The 21,655-nt window shown below is 39.6% G+C and overlaps 1 protein-coding gene across 1 annotated transcript in view; it reads right to left on the bottom strand.

Annotated features, from left to right (window-relative positions):
• POU2F1 (POU class 2 homeobox 1) overlaps positions 1-21,655 on the bottom strand; it is a 121,891-nt gene that overhangs the window by 13,996 nt on the left and 86,240 nt on the right. The window contains 7 exon segments of the mRNA XM_037378056.1: positions 321-666; positions 1,099-1,204; positions 3,894-4,073; positions 4,923-5,068; positions 7,210-7,351; positions 11,141-11,314; positions 13,617-13,711. Coding sequence (XP_037233953.1) covers positions 321-666; positions 1,099-1,204; positions 3,894-4,073; positions 4,923-5,068; positions 7,210-7,351; positions 11,141-11,314; positions 13,617-13,711 — 1,189 coding nt within the window.

Raw genomic sequence — 21,655 nt, 5'->3', positions numbered from 1 at the left:
AATTAGTAGAACAGATTCTATGATTCACTGGTAAGTTGCAGCTCTTAAGTCAAGCTCTGCAGTGGGATGGATGATTTATCAAATGACAACATTGCTGCAACACAGCTTTTTCATCTGTAAAATGAAAACAGTATTTGTGTACATTGATAGGAATGGCCAATTACCATCTACAAGTAAACCTTCAGAATTTGAGATAAATGACACTAGAACCACCAAGTGAGCTACCAGAAAATAGTGATACATAAAAGCAATTTATCCCAAGAATTCTCCTTCCCTCTCCTGTCATCTCACCTAAAAGGGTGTGAAAAATTCATTCTTACCCAGCTGCAAACTGCGAGGATGCCATCAAGCCTGGGTTTAGTCCTGCTGCAGCAGCCATGGCAGCAAGACTTGCATTTGCAGGCAACTGTGCAGCTCCTTGTAACGCGGCTGCTGCCGCTGTTTGCAACCCTGATGCCGTTACCATCACCTGGCTGGTCCCAAGGGGGGAGGACAAGGGTGTGGAGGTTGTCTGTGTTGTGCTGGTCTCACTGGCACTGGACGCCTCTGAAGTGGAGGCTGAGGCAGAAGGGGAAGGACTCAGGGAGGGTGATGTCACTGCTGAAGAAGCTGGAGGTGCTGTTGAAATCACTGTTGCTGTGTTGTTGGAGGTGGTTTCTGTTGTGCCTAGAAGGTTGATTCTTGTTAGACCAGTACAAAGCACAGATACGACTGAACAGAAACCACTACCCACCTGAACTCAACTGCACATCCAACTGACAGGGAGACAAACACACATTTCTGTAGGACCAAGAAGCAGCAAGAGTCCAAATGAGAAGCTCAGACTACTATGAAATGACACTTCCCACCAGGAGGCTGAGGAGCTCTAGAAGCTAGCAATGGAATATAGCGTATTTCATTTCAGCATCACCTCTGAATTTATCTCCAGAGAAGTCAACTGAATGGTCATAGAGACTGAGGCTTCCTAATGGAGTAACAAGGAACAATGACAAGAGTGTCCTGGGATACCAGCGACCAAGCCTGAATGACCTTTTGAAAAGTCTTAAAAAGGGGAAAATGGTAGAGGTGAATGCGGGGGCACGAGAAATCAGCTCTTACCTGTGACAGACAGACTAGTTACAGCAGGACTGGTCAGAGGGAGCACAGGATTGACAGTCAGGGTTGTAGCTGCATTGCTAGTCACAAGGCTTGCTGTGGTTGCCACCTGCAGGTCACAAAAGAATACAGCTGCTCAAAGACAAAGAGTGGGCTACCAGACTTGGGTTTCTGCCCATCCTCAGCCGAGGATGTTATCATGGAAAATACTGCATACGAACTAACTTTTTTTGTTAAGTCCGTCAATTTATCATTCCCTGGACCAACCACAGTACCTCCTCTAATATAATATAAACAGTATCTCTGTTCTGAATCATCCGTATTTGAAGGGAGATACATCCATTACATCCATACTGCCTCAGGACTGCAAGTTAGCCCTCCCTCCCTCTCTGCCTCCCCCCAAAGACAGCACCTTGTTTTAATAGTCACTCTTGCCGAAAGAGTTACAAAACATATTATTTCTGCATGGCTTTTCTTCTTCTTTAAACACCTTTTCAGCTCCAAATCTCTTTCTCCGATTCAACTATTTACATGCCCCAGCACTACCAAAGGTATTTAAGGTAATGTGTTTACATGGATAAAGAGAATAACATTTCACTTTTATTCAACAAAACTATAAGCTCTACTCTGATAAGTTGCCTTGTGCCAAAGGAAGGATCTCTGAATTTTAAAACATTCAAATGACATTAGCTAATTTTACTTGTGGGCAGCTTATGACAAGGAAGCTACAATAAACTGCAGACATTACAGATAAAAAACACCGAAGATTTAAGACTGGAGGAACTAGCTTATGAGGAGAAATGAAATATAAGGTTAGAAAGGACTTTTTATGGACAAGAAATGGTGTCCAACAGTAATATTTGAAGGCTGTTATACATCAATGAGAGAAATGAATCCTTTAGAATTGCCCAAGAGAACATAGCCAAGGATATAGGCTACAACCTTCCTCCTTTCCCCTCTCTTACCTTAAGTTTATTATCAGAGAAATCTCTCTCATGCTGCTTATCCTCTTATAGGAAGTCAAATGCTTCATGCATTTTAAACAAGACTGGGGCAACTGGGACAGATCTAAAAGCTTTCTGCCCATCTCAAATTGCGTATGAAAGGAGAGCCAGATACATAGTACGCTTCCCACTCATGCAGCCCAGACATCCTATCTGTCATCTGTCCACCGAACAGTTAAGGCCAAGGTCACAATCCGTATTTCAGGACAGTGAATGACCTAGAATACATACAGCTAACCCCGTGGCGGCAATGACTGACTTCAGCCAGCGCAGAAGCAGGCTGCCATCGAAAGGAGCATTCCCCTCCAACCCTCCTTCAGAGCCCTAGCACTGGCGCAGTCACACTGGTTAGCTCGCCAGACTGAAAATTCATCGCTGCTCTTCATAGGGTTAATTTGCACCCAAACTAGTAAACTAAGCCCAGCCGTGCTATGGCCACCTCATCTCCAGAGCTGACACAAGGATCCAACAAAGCACACAGCCAGGGAAGGAAGGCTGGGGGCAGCTGGGCTGGAACATCCATTTGAGGGGGTTGCATGGTCTTAAGAGAAGCTTTCAATGAGTGAAAATGCTTAGTGAAACTGAAAAATGGGAGACTGTGGTTAACACCTTGATTTCTTACATACAATGGCTGGGAAAATTTAAATAAAATTTAAATAGAAGGGAAATTTACATAGGAAAGCTTTGTTAAGTTGCAGTCTGAGTAAACTTGCCTGTTACTAAAACACACCATCATAAATCTCACTATGTTCTGCTTCGGTAGCAAGCCATGTAACCGTGCTTCCCAATTGTGAAAGAAAAAAAAAAAAAAAAGGAAAAGGAAAAAAAAAAAAAAAAAAGAAAAAAAAAAAAAGAAAATAAGTACATTTAACAGATCCCTTCCCCTGAAACAAAAGGTTGCATGCACACATCCTGAGACAAGGATGAGGGGGAAGAATGACACATCACCAAAATTAATGGTTTAATGAAATACTGGAAGATATTAGCTACTAGTGATGAGGGTGGAATAAATACTACAAAAGGACAGCTACAGGCTACATAAATTCCACCACATCCCTATAAGCATAGCTACTATGAAATCTAATAGCTGCTGTTTCTATTTATGAAAACAGACCTCCATGGACATTGGTAGCAAAGGAGCTGAAGGAACCTTGATGCATATGTTTTGTTACTCTTATTTTCATGAAGTTTCTGTTTACCTGAGGCAAATACAAGTGTGGGAAATTAATTACATGAGTAATTAGCTTAATTGTTCCTTTGTTCCAAGCCTTTTTTTTTTTTTATATATATATATAAATCATTCCTGACTAAAAATGACAACAACGGTATCATCGGATTTGTGTAACTGAAGTCTCCAACTGATACGTTTTACTGCTGCTCATCTACTTATCGGAGCAGCTAAAGTAAGAGGAGAGGGGTAGAGCTGTTATGCATTTTTTTATTACACTTATTTTACGAAAAATGTCTGGGCAAGAGAGGAAGTCCAGATATGAACGTTACTCTTTGGAATATGTTCAAAGCAATTAACCCCACCTGCAAATTTGCTAGTCAGAACATTTCCTCATGAGCTGACTAAAACAAGCACCCAAACTGAAGGCCCAGCTAGTGCCTGATTTGTAAGCAATCTCTCTCAGGCAGTCTGCAGGTAGGGTATTTAAGGTGCCAGTAAAATACAGATTTGTGAGAACAGGTCTGCTGTACAAAGAAGGTGGATAGCATGTGCAATTTCCACACTGAGCACCGCAGAACTCTCTCTTCCAGTGATCTCTGCCAACACAGTTTCTTGATTCTTACCAGTGAGGTTGGACAAGGGAAAATTGCTTTGATGGGCGAGCTGCTGGTTCCACCACTGCTGGGTGGGTTGATCCTTTTCTCCTTCTGGCGCCGGTTACAGAACCAAACGCGGATCACCTCCTTCTCCATGTTTAGCTGGTCAGCTATCATGGTGATCTCATCCGAGGTAGGCTTTTGGTTCTGAGAAAAGGAAACGGTACTTGAAGAGCTGTGAAACTACCTTCTGAAGTTTTATATTATAGCTTCTTCTTCAGCAGGCAGACATCTGGATGGGCCATTTATATCAAGAATCTTGTCAGTGGTACACTAGACAGTTATTTTTGTATAATATATATAGAGACAGTATATAATTGATACTTCTGCCCTCCACCTTGTTAGTTACAGGAACGTTTCTACCAATAGTAAGCTGTGTTCCTCAGATGGGTGATGAAGACTAAGCTCACATGCTTCTTTTTGAGAGACGGGATCTGACTTGTGAGTTAATCCTTCAAGAAATTCCCCACCTTGATAAGGAAATCCTTCTATCAGCATCTCGCAAAAAGAAACGGGAGAGATTAACTCTAGCAGTAGCCAAACGAACCCCAAATTGTCTAGACCTGTAATGAAAGACAGGTAGATGGAATGAGCTACTTACAGAGGCTATCTGCCCATACAGCTGCACAAAGTGCCTAACAACAGTAACATGAGGCCAGCTAAAAACCTCACATTATGTATGTTTTACTGTCACTCCATTTATACATCCTCACCAGGTGTAATCGTTTTTTCTTCTTTCTGATGTGCAGAATACCAAGCTTAGATCTACGGCTCAGTATCTCGGAATTCGAATCACAAAGTCAGCAAACTGCAAGAATCAATGAGTGGTTTTGAGGGCTTTTTTTAAGTGATGTTGGCACAGCCTTTGTATTCACCTTATTTAGTACAAGCATTTTCCTAAATAGCACAATAATGGGTTCACTCCAACAGATAGGACTGTTGAAGCCAAGTTTCTTCCTTTCTTTATAGGCTGAGCAAAGCAACAGGATCACTGACCTCCAGGAAACTCTTCTCTAAGGCCACACGTATGTTGGTCTCTATGCTGGTGCGTTTCTTCCTCCTGCGGTTCAAGCCTTCAATCCCCAGCCCTGGAGAATTCAGGGCACTTGGGCTGGAGAGAGTTGAATCAGATGAGAGGTTTTCTGAAAAAAGAGAGCAACATAAATCAGGAGATTTTATTTGAATGCTGTGCAGTCTAAATGCAAGTGTTCTTCACCTGTGCAAGGCACGTTAAAACCCACTCTGTATCTATTTCAGATACGTGGAGATTTCTGGATCACATGCATTAATCATTATACTTGTAAATTACAGCATATACTTGAAACTTAAAAGCTACAAGCCCAGAGGGCATGCTCTGCTCCTGTATGCTACCACAGGATCCCTGTTGTAACACCTACACAAAGTTTGTCTCCCTTATCTCATTCCACCCGACACTTATTCACTGCAAGTCACAAGTTTAAGCAAAAAAGCAGTAACTGATATCCGTGAGCCACAGTTGCAAGTCGCAGGCAATTATGGAAAAATCTGAGCAGCCTGAGATTTCTTTTACCCACTCTGCAATACACTGGAGGAAGTTCACAGCCAGCTTCACAGCATTCGACCTCTTTGGCGATCTTAGCAGACATCCAGTGCTGTGCAGTTCTACTGAACAGCCCACACGTAGTTTCGCTAGGTCTCTAGCTGTCAACCCCTAATCCTGTCTTTTGGGCTCCACAGAAGAGCAAAGAGAGAACACACTCGAACCCACTTTGTAGAAGAAAGTACAAAATAACCAACTGGCAGATTCCAGCAGGGAATTTAAACAAAATGATAAATTGTGGCTGGAGATCCCTCACCGCGCTGGCATTTGTGGGTGATAAGCAGGTGTCAAAGTTCACACTGCCTCAGATCATTCTGGTAGGCTCAAATGAGCAAGTACATTCAGTTCAGTATTTCCTAGAGGTTTCTTTCCCCAGTAATGGCACTCCTAAATGTGCTGAAAGCCCTCTCCATCCTGAAAACCCCACAGAACAAGCCGAGTTCTGTAGCAATAAATTCTCCCACACTCCACGTAATAATGGATCACCGGTATGCTTCTGCCTCCTTTTACCTAAAATTAGCCTTTACAGTCATCTGCACCTTTCGTGCAAAGATTTCCATGAAACTGAATCAGTGCCAAGGACAATGGTTCCCAGCTTCCAGGCTGTGAAGGACCCTGATGCTGTATACAGTCCTTAACTTTACAGATCCAAGTATTCAGGCTAGCAGGAAAAGCAAACCATGACATTCCTGGCACCACTGGACTCTTCCAGTGTTGCTGGAAGGTTTGGGGACCACTGACCTGGGGACTAGAGCACTCAGTGTGAAGATCTTTATGTTTTCTATGACAGATATAGATCTAAAGATAAATCCTGTCAACACAACAGAACGATACTTCCCTGTTTCAATGCAGGACAAATTTTCAACACTGCATCCAATTACTTTCAAAATTTCAGAGAATAATGTAGGTGCCAGCAGAAAGCTCTCTTCATTTTGGTATAAATAGGAAGGCACACATTGTCCCTGCCATCTGTTTAGCAGATCCATCAGTTTTATACTATGTACAGTTGTATACTTGGAAGAAAAAACTGGCTGACAGCAGTCTTCAAAACACTTTCTATCCTAACACCTAGCACCATCATCCACGCTCCTTTTGCTGGTGGGGAGAAAAAAAAAAGAAAAAAAAAAAAAAAGAACGAACACTGGCAACACTGGCATCATGAATAGCTTATAACCCAGGAAAAAATAATTCTGGAAGGAAAAAGCAAAACCTAACCCACAAAAAACTCTTCCTATGGGGAGAAAGAAAGTGTTTACATGGACCCTTGGAGACAGATGAAAAGAGCGCACATAGGGGTGTGGGAAGAGATGAATGCAATAAGCTCTGCTTACTGAAACAACAAACCATGCAACCCTCTCTACTACACATCTGAAAAAGAAAGCTAGAGGAGGATTAGAAGTTATATGCATTAACATACATGAAAGGGGAAAACCGTGACACGTATTATACCTCACTCCATGCAATTATTCAGCTGGCTGCAGAACACAATTCTGAAAGTTCATATTGGAACGGTTTCGGATGCATACAGGCACATGAAAAGGGAAGTCGGGACCCTTGCTCCTACACCCTTCTTTGTCCCATGGACAGTTACAAAGATTGGTGGCTTCATAAAACCGTAAGGGCACAAACGAAGCAGTTTTTCAGGGTTTTTCACAATCCTACTGATTTTGATAGGCTGGTGAAGAAATACACAACTCAATTCACCTGCATCATTGAGCCACTTTTCCAGAAGCGGCTTTAACTTGCACATGTTCTTAAAGCTGAGGTTCAAGGCTTCAAAGCGAGAGATGGTAGTTTGGCTGAAGTCATTTCCATAGAGTTTGCCCATAGCGAGCCCAACATCACCCTGGACAAAGAAAGAGAAAAAATTCACTAACATAGGCACTTCCAAAGCAAGGAATCCTGTCATATTCTTGTGTTCTCTTAGTGACTACGCTGCTGCCCGGGATTTCAGTTTCACAGAAACTTGCTCAGCACTACCCAGATTCATGCTAAAGCAAATAATCATAAAGAAATGTCAAACCTCAGTCAGTTTAACCATGTAACTCTTTTCCAGAAAATCCTTGATGCTTTGTCTTCTTAGCATTATCAGTGAGCAGAACATTCCACTGAGTATTAACTTTTTTCTTAGTTCTTTAAAATACATAAAAGCCAAGCTCTTTTTAGGAGCAGGTTTAAGTATCTGCATACTTCACACCAATGAAGAAAAAGTTCAAATAAGCAGAAATGCAGTGAATTAATGTTTTCGAATTAGTAGAAAAGACTTGAAAATATGTCTGCAAACATGTATTACATTTAAATAGGTGCAGAAATATTCTTATCCGAACTTCCAGTATCTGAGATATTGACACTTCCAGTATCAATAGCTGAGGTTCCAACCAAACTTCTCCCCACAGGCACACATTTCAAAGCAGACAAGAACTTGAACCATTTCAAATAATGATTAACTGTAGTCTTCCCTATCCTTACCCATCTGCCAAAAAGCGATCCAGGATATTTACAGACAGATGATCATCTCTTTACATCTGTTACTGCTTTTTAAAAGTCAGTTTTAGCTAGCTATCAGACACTCTGCTTATCCTAATATGTATGTGTGTATATCTATATATATATACACACATCTATGTAGTTTACACTTGGAAAGTCTTGTAAAAAAAAAAAAAACCCAAACCAAAAAAACCCAAATCCATTCTTGACTGTGGCCCTTAAAAACACCATAATGTTTTCTTGTTTTGTTTTAAAGCTGAAAGGTCCTGCACTTCGTAAAAATTTAATTATTTTCAAGTATGCTATTTGGTCTAAAGTAGTTTAATTTAGATCTTTACTTTCTTAACACAAAGAAGTACGAGAAGTCTAGAAGAAGAGCCTGAAAAGCTTGAGATAGTTAGTGGTGTTTAATTGCAAATGGGTTAGTTGGACTGTGTGTAAAGCTTGCTTTCTTTCTGTTCAGGTCAGAATCACAACCACAGCTTGATACAAATATACTAATAGCATGCAGAGTGGCCATATACAAGCAAGGAAGAAAACAACCTTTGGTAAGCTTAGTAAATTGTGCAGGTTGCATAAAAAAAACATTTTCCTTCCCAGAACAGGACCAGAACAATTGGTTTGTACACCCTTCAATCAGAGGAAACGTGGGAACTCACATTTATACCTCTACCCATATGCCAGGATTCCATGCATTTTAAAACTCATAAATCATTCCAAGAGAAGTAACACGGATGCTCTGCTGGGTTTATGAAGGAGAAAAACTGGCTATGTAAACCATATTTGAAATAAGTTGATTTATGTCTCGGCAGGAAAGAGTTATGAAATTTGCTCCAGTTCCTCGACTAAATTTAATTCTGGTATTTATGTTGTTCTTATGAACGTTTGCCATCTGATTTAAAATAAATAGTTAACCATTTCTTTGTCAATAGTTTTTCAATGCCAAAAGGTGGCAGCATTTCAGCTGCAGGCAAAGGAATTTACGTACTGGGATGAGAATTTTATATATTGGGATGGGCCACTGAAAGGATGGATGGAACACAGGATAAAGGTACCGTATATACAGCTGAGCTACTCTGTAGGTCAAATGAAGCTCCGGTGCTGAATTGAAACTGATTATAAGGTGCATCATTGTCGTGTGTACTGGTCTGTTAAGAAGCCTGAATGGACTAGCAGAGGTAATACCTTTTACAGAATAAAAATAATGTCCAAAATGCTCGCTCACATAGCTTGAATCTGTAACAACCAATTAGCCACATACTAAAATGACACATAATGCTAAGATGCATTATGTTCGTTGCGTCTCTGTATGTCAAACACGGAGATATTTTTAAGGAAAACAATTAAACAAAAGGATTTAAATCCATCAGCCACTTTTCAGGGTGGGAGAAGAGACAAAACTGCTGAAATTCAAAACCTGTTATATTGTTCGCAAGACAGAATGTAGTAAGTGATTAGTTTGCAATGCAAACTAAATCTTACAATTATTTTTGAAAGGCAGGGCTGGCATGAGTCTGAAAAAGCTTACAGTACCACTGGAAATAAATTTCTTTTATCCTCTGAAAGGCAGTCTATTTATCCAACTATAGGAAACCAGAGTAATAGAGGTCTCTTAATTATTATCCAATTACGCAATTAGGCAGAAGTTATTAGAACTGCCTAATTATACACATACAAACTCAGAGTGGCACAGGAATGATCAAATGCAATTTTATCATTTTCTCAAGATTCCTCTTTTTAAAGCTCAAAAGCAAATGCTGAAACATAAGCCTGAGCAGTTGTGTTCATTTTTCCTCACCGTGAAAATTCACAACAGGATCAATGAAGAAGGGTTAACCCATAACTTAAAAAGTCTAGTTGAGCCTTTACGATCATCTCACAGCAGGGCAGATTAAACATAATAACTAAAGATCTACATGAACCTCCTCACTCAGGCTATAGGGAAGCTATTGTGTTTTACCCTGCTCTGTTCTGCATTACTCTAGCTTTTGTGTGTGTCCATCACCTGTATTTCTGTGCCTCCCTCTAGTGGAAATAAGGGAGGGAAGGAGGCACACATGCCAGCAAAATGCACTTAATTTTACTAAGAACATTCTGTTCTTCAGTTATAATTAAGATGCTGCCAGGAACTTTCATTATGCACTCTGATTTTTCAAACATGTAAGACTTTGCCAGAAAAATAAATCTGACTTCAGCACACACTTAACAGAGTAGGTTTACTTATTCCTGGGGGGAGGAAGGGAGAACAAATCACATATGTTGGATTGACTGCTCTCAGCTCAGACTTTTACATGCCTACTTTGATTTCTGCATGCCATTTCTTCTAGCAAAAACACGCCTGTGCTTACCACCGATTCCTGCCAAAATTAATTGTTTACCTGGACAGATGTTTTAATTTTGCAGGGAAAAAAAATCTTTTTTATATTAATAAGAAAGGACTCTTTAATCCAAGCAGCATTTTCCTTCAACAGAATAATGGAACATATAAATGCACTTTGTACTTTTAATTGTACTCGTCATTCAACCATTTTCACTATGTTAAAGATTACTTTTCTTCGGCTCTATGGGTATTTTTGAGCTTTTAAGCAAGCCAAAACAAACCACAACTCCAGTTCACCTCTGCAAGGAGAGAGCTTCAAAGATGACAGTCCTTTCAGGTTTTGTTTAGGAACCTTAGCAAAAGCATTAAGTACAGAAATCATTGATGTTTAATAGGAAAATACATTTGAGAGATAAAACCCCTTTGACATCCAAAGCAACTCCGCAGCTGTGAGATATTTTTTAAACACACAGAGCAGTTAATTGTGCTGTATGATTTTCGGAACTTTGTACTTCTGAAGGCAGCTTTAAAGTGCTTTGTCCCATTCACTTTACATCCTATAGAATGAACAGTGCACATGCAATGACATCTGGAGCTGGTAAATGCACGTACCTGCTGGGAAAATGGCTATGCTTTAAAACCAACAGGGAAGTAAGACGGATGTATGGCTTTTTCTGTCATTTCTTAGAAATCCCCTACATAAAGGCCAGAGCATAACCCTATTTAAGAAGGTTCTCCTAGGAAAAGGTGGGATTGTAGTCTCCCTCCAGACTTAAAAGATGAGACCTCAGATTCCACACTGGCAGGCACTATGGTACGCAGTCTCACCTGAGTGAATCCAAGTTTGATCCGTCTTTGTTTGAAAGTCTTGGCAAACTGCTCAAGCTCCTCAAGGTCACTGGGCTCCTCCAAGCTGGGAGTGTCAATTCGCTTTGGTGTTGACTGGCTCTGTGGAAGTGGCTGAATGGGGGTCGCTGCTATTGTGCGTGTTGGGGTTGCTGGCTATTAAGATAGCAAGGAAAAGATGAAAAATCAGACTTAAAAGAATAATGAGCAAAAATTAAATTACAAAAAGGTGTGTGAGGTTTTGGTGAGAACGACCAATGAATTTGACATTTCCAGCAATCTGAAAGCTCCTCCAATTTATTTATATTCCTCTCAAAAACAAGCAATCACAATCCAGAAAACTGTATTAGTATGACAGCCTTCTAAAGGCTCTGTCAGAACCAATTAAGGAAAAGTAAGAGATGTTCAGTGCAGCAGATAACCAAAACTTGCGCTTGCTACAGAGCTGCTCAAAGAAAGGCTGAACACTCTCACTTGATATAGTTCTATCATTTATAGACAGCTTGGCATTCATCCCCTTTTAATCATTTTAAAATTGAATTTACTGCTTGTGTGAGGTGGCAGATTGTCATCAGCCCAAAAGATTCAAGTCTCCTATTTAATCTTGGAACAGTGAGCACATGCAGGTGCAGCAAATGTGGCAAGTCTCCTCTAACACCATCTCTTGCGCCTGACTCAACTCTTCCAGTAAGAAAGAACTAACTACATCTACCTCTAACCCTTCTGCTGATACTTGCAACAGTAAGAATGAAGGTACTGGTGATACGAGAAACTAAGCAAAGGCAACCGGCAGAAAATAGTTCCTTTTAGGCCACGTTTTTCTTCTATATAAAAGGCTGATTTTCCAGGAAATCCACACAAGGTTCATCATTCCTCAACACTGGCATACTTCAACATTTTGCTATGCAGCAATAATAAGAATCTGAAAACAAGCTAAGCATTGTGGAAAATATTCACAAGTGAACAAAATATATTAAGACCTGGTATTGCACAGTTCAGTCTTTATGTGCAACAGGAACGTTAGAAACATGTTATAACTCAGCCTTCTTACATGCCATAGATGAACTGAGATGGAGACAAATTGTTTACTCTAGTTAAGTTCTATTCAGTTCGCTGAGGCTTTTAAGTAAAGGTGACTTCATGCTTTTACGTCCTGTACCTGTTTCTGAAACTAGATTCTTTCGGGACAAATAAGAACAGCCCCAAGCCTACGCAACACTACAGTACTGTGCAAAGGTCCAGAGACAGCTGTTCTAAAAGAAATGGACTACACATAGAGCCGAGCCTTCCCATAGCTCCTTAGGTTGTTTTTCTCCTGGGTTAGTGCAGTCTTTTGCAGTGCACACCAGATGGTAGAGGGAGGTCAGGATCTATAATTCCATTATGTGAGAAGTAACGTGATCATATATAATCTTTCTAGGGCTGCAGACATGTGTCCCACTGCAAAGGTTTTTAATATTTTTTTTAATTTACATTAAACGTAGTGGGTAATTACTGCAATATGTCTTTACTGACTTCACCCTCTTTACATAGTTTATTTTCTCTTTGTAGCTTTGATACTTCTTTTTAATTGAAGTATAATCTTCAGTAGGGAGTCATGCTGCTGAGCTATAAACTACAGAAGTGAGACAAATTCCATTTTCCACCTGGTACATGAAAAATACTAGAGGTGGTATAATAGAAAAAGTAGTTTTCTAAGACTATGATAGACTAAGGCATCTTATTACAGGCTAAAAAATTCTTATGTGTAACCAAGCTGGCAGGAAGGTACCATATGATATTATGTGGTATTTGAGAAACAGCATGCAGTCATCTACCTAAACTGCACAGTAAAACCCAGAGTGAAGCAAAACTAAATTTGCAGGCATGTGCAACCTTAAAATTGCTTTTCGTACAGTCAGAAAGCTTAATCATAGAGCTTTAGTATTTTAACATATATCTAACAGAATATTTTAATGCATTTCTACAGTCTCTTCACTTTCACAGAAGGTAACCAATAAGACTGGCAATGACTTAGCAATAACAGCAAAATGACTAGGCTACAATAAAGATAGACTACCACTGCAATCTTTAGAAATAAAGTAATCCTCTTTTTGAGCTTTTTAGGTAGTACACACTTGGCTCTTCTGAATGTCAAAAATTTGTAGATTGTCCAAGAAAACCTTACAAGAAACCAAATAATACTCTAGTGACATTAACTCAAGATCTCAATCATGGAAATTTTCAGCTAAAAATAAAAATTTGTAACGTTAAATGAATGAAAAGAGGCACGTTAGGGTAGGAACTACAAACCTGAATTTACTGATGCTTCAGTTCTACTACACTGAATCTATCTAAAAAGACAAACTCACTACTATAGCTACAGTATTTATTCCAGTAACTAACACAAAGGGTCCATTCACTTGCAATAGTTTAAATCCCCTCAAAGCAGCTCATGAACTGTAGAAATAAGCCTGACCTGCGAGGCAAGGGTGATGCTTGGCTGAGACTGCAGGAGGTTGGCTTGGCTTTGCTGAGGTAGTTGCGTTAAGAGATTCTGCGCTTGCAGGAGACCTGGAGAGAGAAAAGGATGGGTTTGGTTTGTCATTTAAAAAGACTAAAGCACAAAATGAGCTGAAACAAAGCTCTCGCCAAATCATGAAAATTACAAAAAAAATCTGAGACGCAAGCCTTTATTTCGTCCCTGCATAGGTATCTTCAGACTTCGGACTTTTCAGTCCAAAACCCTCTTGCATTTTCCTGAAGCATATGTAGCGACAGAAGGGTAGGGTGCTAGTCTCCTCTGCAGAAAGGGTTTGTAATGATCTAGGTTACCCCAGTCCTGTGTGCAGGCATCATTTATTGCCCCTTTCAGCCTGCAGATCTGGGGTAAAACTCTTCCTCTAACCAACAGCTGACCAAGAATTAGGAAGCCATATAAAAATAAACAACTAAGCACTAATCAGATCAAATCCAACAACTGAATACTAATCAAAACCACAAATGTGGCTCCTTTATCACCCTTCCTCCTCTCTGTATCACCCCACACCAGCTGCCTAACAAGAAGGTAACTTTCTCTGGCAAACTTAAGCAACCCACACCAGAAGATGTTAAAGCCCAGATAACCTCCTCCTGGCTGAAAGAAAGAAGGAATATTTTTGAAAAGTAATCAGAACTTAAAACTTAGGTAAGATAATGAACACTGCTTAAATTGCACAAATAGAATAAACATTATGCTGAATGTATGAAACCTCCTGCTATTATGAAAAAGTGACAACATCAAAGAACAGTTGGGACTAATGCAACCAATATACACAACATGCTGTCATTCTAAAAATAGGCTCCTACAGTCCTCTATTTGCATGGTTTATTAAATATCTCAGGAAAATGAGATATATGCTTGCATCTATGTCTTTCAACTAGAAGCTATTTTCTTTTTTTATTTTTTTTTTTTTTTGCGTTTCTAATACTTTTAATAGCTTTTTAAGGGGTAAGAGTGTTGACAAAAATGTACCTCCAGTTAGTCAACTCTCAATTCTGTTGTGACAAATATTACTGTTAATCTTTAGGCAACTTCTGGCTACAACTATCAATTTCCCCCATAATAATTTAAGAACCTAATTAACTAAACCAATAGTTAATAGGCATCTTCAATGTACCAAGTTCCTAAAACCAGGGGAGAACGATGGCACAACAACAGATGGACACTACGGCTACTCAGAGGACAGAACACCAAGTACCACTTAAATTCTGTAGTTTGAGTTCATCACAATCTGTTCTTGTTCATCAACTCGCCAATTAATCAGAGCACACCATTCATGATCATACCTCTTAGCGGAATACAGGTAGGGAACACAGGAATTTAAGACTTCATAAACGCTGACCGAGAAATTGGATGTTTTAGGTGAGGTTAAGGCTATAGGAGACATGAAATGAGGGACTATGACGGGTAAGAAGGAGAAAACATATCCTCAATGAGGGAAAACACAACTACGAGGAATTATCTTCTGACAGTGATGCTATTGATCACGTTTGGGTTTTTTTTACAAAGCGTTGAATGTGTATTTTAAATAACATGTATTGCTGTCAAAATGTTGAAGACCTACAGAATAAAGCCAGCTGCTTATGCAACATAATGGCACAGCACAGACAACTATGTAAATTTGCTTTGCACCACATAATCAACATGTTCCAGCTGTGGTTTTGAAAAGCCACACCAAGGGAACGGAGCAGCTTAAGGAACCTCCAAGACATCTACCTATGACAGCTACAACGCAAATATTTGTTCACTTGAAAGATTATTTCCGCTGCCCAAATCTAAATATTAATGAGCGAACAGACATCTCTACAGCGAAGAGGTTCTGACCTTCATTTAGTGACAGTGAATTTTAACTGACAAGTTGAAATAGAAAGGGGCAAGCCATCACACCGACACTGCAGAGCGGCTGACCAACCATGAGAAAACAATTAGGCAGCTGACAGTAACCACATTTGACCTCGGGTCCACTGGTAGGTAACACCATTGATCATAAGTCACTGACTCATCTTATGACTGTAATCAGAGTAATCAGGACTGTCCTTCTGTGATTTTTTTTTTTTTTTTTTTTTTTTGTTCTCAAAGAAATCCCAAAGGATGTTCTTCTGGCAATAACACTTTTGCTGAAGAGCACAAGATGACTACACTCTTCCTCATCTTATTCTCACTCATACGTTCTGAAGTAATTATTGCCGAAGGACGGTGTAAAATATTCTGCGTGTGTTCCAATGTGTTCCATCGACTCAAGTTTTTACATCATTTTATCCTATTTAAGAAATACTGACACAAGGTGTCTTGAGCAAAAACCAGAGAAAGAACAAGTTAGTTCAGCCTCCAGCTGCCTGAAGCCCAGGGGGTGGGGAAAGCAGCTGAATTACCGATTTCCAGCCTTTTCGGCCAGTTGCCATGCACATCCTTTGGACTCCTGTTGATTCCATGGGTGGGCAGCTGCAGTTTCCCACTTTTCAGACATGACTTGTACTAGTCTAAACTCCACTGTAGAGCAAGGCCTCAAGGACGCGAGTCTGAGCACTGTTAGCCATATGAACAGAGACCTGTTAGGACTTGTAGGGCATAAGCCCTGGGAACAAGTTAAGGAACAAGTTAACAGCAGACTCTTGAACCACAGCGGTTGAGATGACAACCAGAGGACAAGGAGGGACATACAGCAAGATAAGGGAACCAATAGTGCTGATAAGCAACTTTGTTACTTCACCAAAGCCAAGTAGGAAAAAAACCCCTAATCTTAGAATAAAGATTGTTGCTAAGATAAGATAGACTAATCAGTACCTATTGTTTAAATGACATGTCTTAGAAGATAACCAATCTGTGTAGTTCACGCTTAAGATTTAACCAACCAGTGTCTAACATGTAGAAGGTACAAACGTATATTAATGTAAAAAATCACTAATAAATCGACATCTTACTTGCATCAAGCTACGTCCCGTCTCTTCATCTGCCGCACTCCACCTTCATTTTTTTTTCTGAGAAGAAACTACTGGTCCCCACTTTGGTCCAAGATAACTTCAGTGACTTAAGTTACTAGGGCATATAGCAGCCTTTTAAGTAAGAGTTTAAGTCCAAAACTGCAACTTTTAGGTAACTGCTGAGATACTGGTGTTTGATCTGCTGTTTTCTTAGGGACTCATACCGGCATCAATACCATTTAACACCTTTATTACCAATAAGGCTGATGGCACAAAATATATTCTCAGCATGTCTGCAGACGATACCAAACACAGGGAAAGCAGTCAACAGGGTAGAAGTCATGGTCTAGACAGGCTGGACAAATGAAACCTCATGATGGCCAATGCAGGAAAATGCAAATCCTGCACGGGGGACTGGAATAACCCTGTGCAGCAATACAGGGTGGGCACTGGCTGGCTAGGAAGCAGTTTCACAGCAAAAAGACCTGGGGGTCCTGGAGGACAAGAAGACGAACACGAGCCAGCAGTGTGCCCTTACAATACAGCCAGCCAGCCACATCCCGGGCTGTATTCACACGCGTGCAGCCAGCAGGTCAAGGGCTGTGATTCTTCCCCTCCACTCGGCACGTGTAAGACCACATCTGGAGTACTGTGTTCAGCTTGGGTTTCCCAGCATGACACAATGACATCCCGGATTGTGTACCTTCAAGGCCCACCAGGGTGGCTAACAGGCTGGAACACCCATACAAGAAATGGCTAAGCCAGCTGGTTTGTTCAGCCTTATGAGAAGGCTAAGGTGAGGTGCTATTGCTGTCTTCAAAGACAGAAATGAATTCTTCTTGAGGGTGCACAGTAATGAGACGCAACAGACCTAAGCTGGAACATGGGAAACTCCCAACAAAATATAAGGGAACTATTTATTTACGATGAGAGTGGTCAACTATTGGGGCAGGTACTTGAAGAGGTTGCAGAACCTCCAGACTCAAGAGATAGTCAAACTCAACTGGCTGAGGTGCTGAGTACTTTGCTGTAATTGAACCTGCTTTGAGCAATAATACATGACCTCTAGAGGTCCCTTCCACCTACATGATTTTTTTGAATCTACAGAAACTAATCTTGTACTTGTATATTTAATTTTACAGAGGTAGTATTTCTAACCCTCTGCTTTGGGCTCTAAGAGCCCAGTGGTATTCCTGCATTAAATATGGCATACAAATCACCTATGTGATGCTCCAAAAGAATGACTGCATGAAGGCAGACAAGGATTTATGCAAAAGTATGACACTTTAGAGGTATTTTTTTTTTTTTAATAGTTAAAGTAAATGCATCTACTATCATCCAGGACTTTTCCTGTAATGTCTACAAGTAGCATGAATAATGGTTCAAGCCAAAAACTCTTCCTGCCAGCCAACAGTCCCCAAGGACTGAACTGGGGTTCAGTTTTCACTGCCTAAAATTAAACAAAAGATAAAACAAACGTTCAAGCGCAGATTTTTTCAGCATAATTTTAAAAAAGTTTGCCCTGAAGCATAATACATAATTCATCCCTAACTGATCTTCCAAACAGTGAATTTTTTGATTTAAGAAGAACTTGACTGCTTTTTCTCTGCCAAAACTATTCATCTTCTCACAGACACATCCTGGAATTCAGCTTGCAAGACAAAGCCATTACAATGTCATAATTTGATTAACTGGAAACAACTGAAAGGCAAGAAGGAAGGGTGCTACACCACATATTAAACACAGTGCCATTTGATCAACTTTGTTGACCACTGTTGACGCAAAGAAACTTCTGGGCACTTTGATGTACCTCACTGTATCAAACCCAGATCAGATCTTCCAAAATGGGGACCTGTACTTGGAATTATATTGGGATCCAACACAGAGGAGAAAGTACTAATCTATGCATGCCTACAAATCTGTTCCACTGCAATGTTAAGCTGCTGCACCTTTTTCAGTATTCAGACCTTCAAGGTCAGTTCAAGAACACGACACGCGCTGAAGTTGGTGAACTGCAGTTTTGAAGAGTACCAGTTCAGTGACCCACGCAAAGAAGCTGCCACAGTACTTCAATGAAAGTCAACATGTTTACTGATTGATGCTGTTCAAACGGTTAGAAGCAAAGACTTAATTTTTCAAGGAGGACAGTAAATATTAAGCACTTAATACGTATCTTAGTAATGGCTATTTGCAGCACAAGGGAAAAAGTCATCATTTAAGCCACTTCTTCCAAGTTCTTCCTCATTCCACTTCAAGCTCTCCACCCTTATTTTGGGGAATGAGCTTGAGTCAGCTACATTTTATTCAACTGCTGTGTCAGCAAATATGCTGTCATTAAGAGTCTCTTGACAATGAAGAGCTGGCTCTCCCCATCTGCATACTGAGGGGACCAAAGCACTTTCACCTGGTTCACACAGCATTTTACTAACAGAATGAGGAGTCCTGGAAGGGCAGCGCAGGTGCATGGTCTCAGATGATTGCCCATTTGTTGTCCATCAGACACTTGTCCATTACAAATTTGATGCCTCTGAGAAGAAACACAGGTAATTTCAGGCACCTTCCCCCATTCTCACGCTGGGTGAGCGAGCTGCACTCTGATTTATGGTATCAGAGGCCGTCAGGGTAGATACCAGCATTCACTATCCCACTTTAAAACTGTGGTTTAGCAGATTTTTTTAATTATACGAGTTAAGTCTGTAGAACAAGAACACAAGAAGAGAACAGGACTGGATTTAGCCTGTTACCATCACCCCAGGTATTTTTACAATTAAAAAGATTTGGTTTTTATATTTATATATATAAGTTTTATTATAAAATAAATAATGTTTTTAATAATAAACAGCAACAATCCTTAAGAATAGGTAGGCCCAGTTTCAATGTTTAAAACTGACTAGTAGCTTGTCTTTCATGTTTGCCTTTCTGGATACTTTATAAGTACTGTTTCTAAACCTCCTTGACAATGCAGTCTTTTCTCAAATCTTAACAACTTCTGTTTGCAAGATTAATTTAAATGAAATGCAGCACCATTTCCCCTCTCCATTCAGATTTTTACCGATACAATTTTTACTGGCAACATCCTCTGAGTAGAAAGGCGAATGGTCATCTGATGAGGCTAATATTTTTAAGAAGCAGCTGTAACTGTAGTAAAGGATGTTGAATTGATTATCCTAAGACAGATCTATTAGATACAAGAACAGATACAAGAGGTATAAAAGACTGTACAAGGTGCTATATTCCTGCCTGTGACTTTAATAATATGGGGATGATAATTACTCCAAAAAGAAGAAAGTGTTGCAAATTTCTATTCCCACTCAATCTTCTGTATATCTGCTGAGGCTTGAAACAATTCAGTTATGACGTCACCTATCACCAGCCACGAAAAACAGGAACTTTACAATTTGCTTCACGTAAGCCACTGAATAACCAGAAATCATGTGGAAAACGAAGATGACTACATTAAACATATGACAGTGGATTTATAGGAAGAATTTCACATCTGCTGCTATGAGCTATAATGTGTGTTGAAGACAGACAGCAGAATAGTTTCCTAATTGTTGATTAATATTTTAAGCACTGAATTTTCTAAACTTTCTAAAATTCATCATGACATTCAACCCCTTCCAAGAATCTAAATATGATTGCTGATGATTGCATTACTCTGCGCCCCATCACCCCTTCAAGTAGAAGAAGCTTTTCTCTACCAAATGTTTACCTGTCTTCTATGATCTTGCTCAGAGATACAATTCTTTGCTTATTTTCCTCAAAACTATCCTCTTGTATTAAAAAGAACATTCCTCATTTACATGACTACCTGGCATGTACAAAATGTAAATGCTGTAAAGCACTAGATTTCTTTCAGAAAATTGATAAATAAATCTGAATTTTCTTTTTAGTTATTAAATGAGTACATAAAGCTGCATGCAGTACCAATGACATCTAAAAAATCTGAATGCCAGTTGGTTTTAAAGAAAGGCTCTATGTTGGCTTCTTCAGAATATTTATTGTTTTACGAAGTTGACTAATGGAGCAATAAGACAAGAACAACATGGAAAAGTCAGCTGCAACAGCAAATAACAGAATAAAAATAGACACTTTCTCAATCTTTCTCATAAATAATAACATACTGTTTGAGATCGTCTAACAATAACCATGAAATACTGCAAAAAGCCATACCAAAAAGTGATATAAGGGGTATTATGGCGTACATGTTGCTTTATCATTGAGTGCTCATGAAGAAAATTAGATCCATTCAAGCATTTCAGTTTGGAAGGTTGTCACACACTAATGGCCTATGGTCAAAATACAGAATATAAATCTTCCTACATTTTTGAGCTATTCAGTTGTCCAGGCTGCACATTACCAGTAAAACATGGTGTTTCTACACACACAGCGTCACTGATGACAGCAATATGCAGGTCTTAAATTGCAGCGAAGAAATCATTTTCAGAGATGGCCCCTGGAAAAAGTACTATGGAAAGCTCTTCTGGTAGTTACTCTACTTCAGAAGGCTTTAAACAAACAAACAAAAAGCCTTCCTTCCTTTCTATAATGCAAACAACTCATTTTGAGAGATGAATATAATTTGCTTCTGTTACTTTCTTTTTTCAAGAAGCATCTTCAGAGATATTTTAGAAAACCAGAAGAAGTTATCTGAAAAATACAGGCAGACACTAATACCAGTGAGTTTTTCAAAACAATGATTTTGTGCTTGCTTGCCATTTCCTTAAAACAACCATTATAAAGAAACCTTGGACTAAATTTTGGTGAAGTTTAATTTCTTCTAGGAGAGTATGTTAAGCTTGTAAGTTCTGCTTAATTTTAAGAAACTAGTACATCACCAAATGCCTCCATGAATAATCTTTTTAGCCATTTTCTACCAGTGCTGATACAAAACTTCTCCTAAATCAAATCCAATTAAAAGAAGTTAATTTTTACTAATTCTTTATTCAAAAAGCAAGAGAGCTTCAGCATAATTGAAAGCCAGTTCTATCCAAGTCGTAGTATACAAGGAGGAACGACGCATGAAAAACATTGAAAGCAACAGAAGAAAATGGG

Source organism: Falco rusticolus, chromosome 2 (genome assembly GCF_015220075.1).
Source record: "Falco rusticolus isolate bFalRus1 chromosome 2, bFalRus1.pri, whole genome shotgun sequence".
Classification (NCBI taxonomy): Eukaryota; Metazoa; Chordata; class Aves; order Falconiformes; family Falconidae; genus Falco; species Falco rusticolus.
Note: the sequence above shows the minus strand (reverse complement) of the source record. Positions and strands in the feature narration are given on the sequence as shown.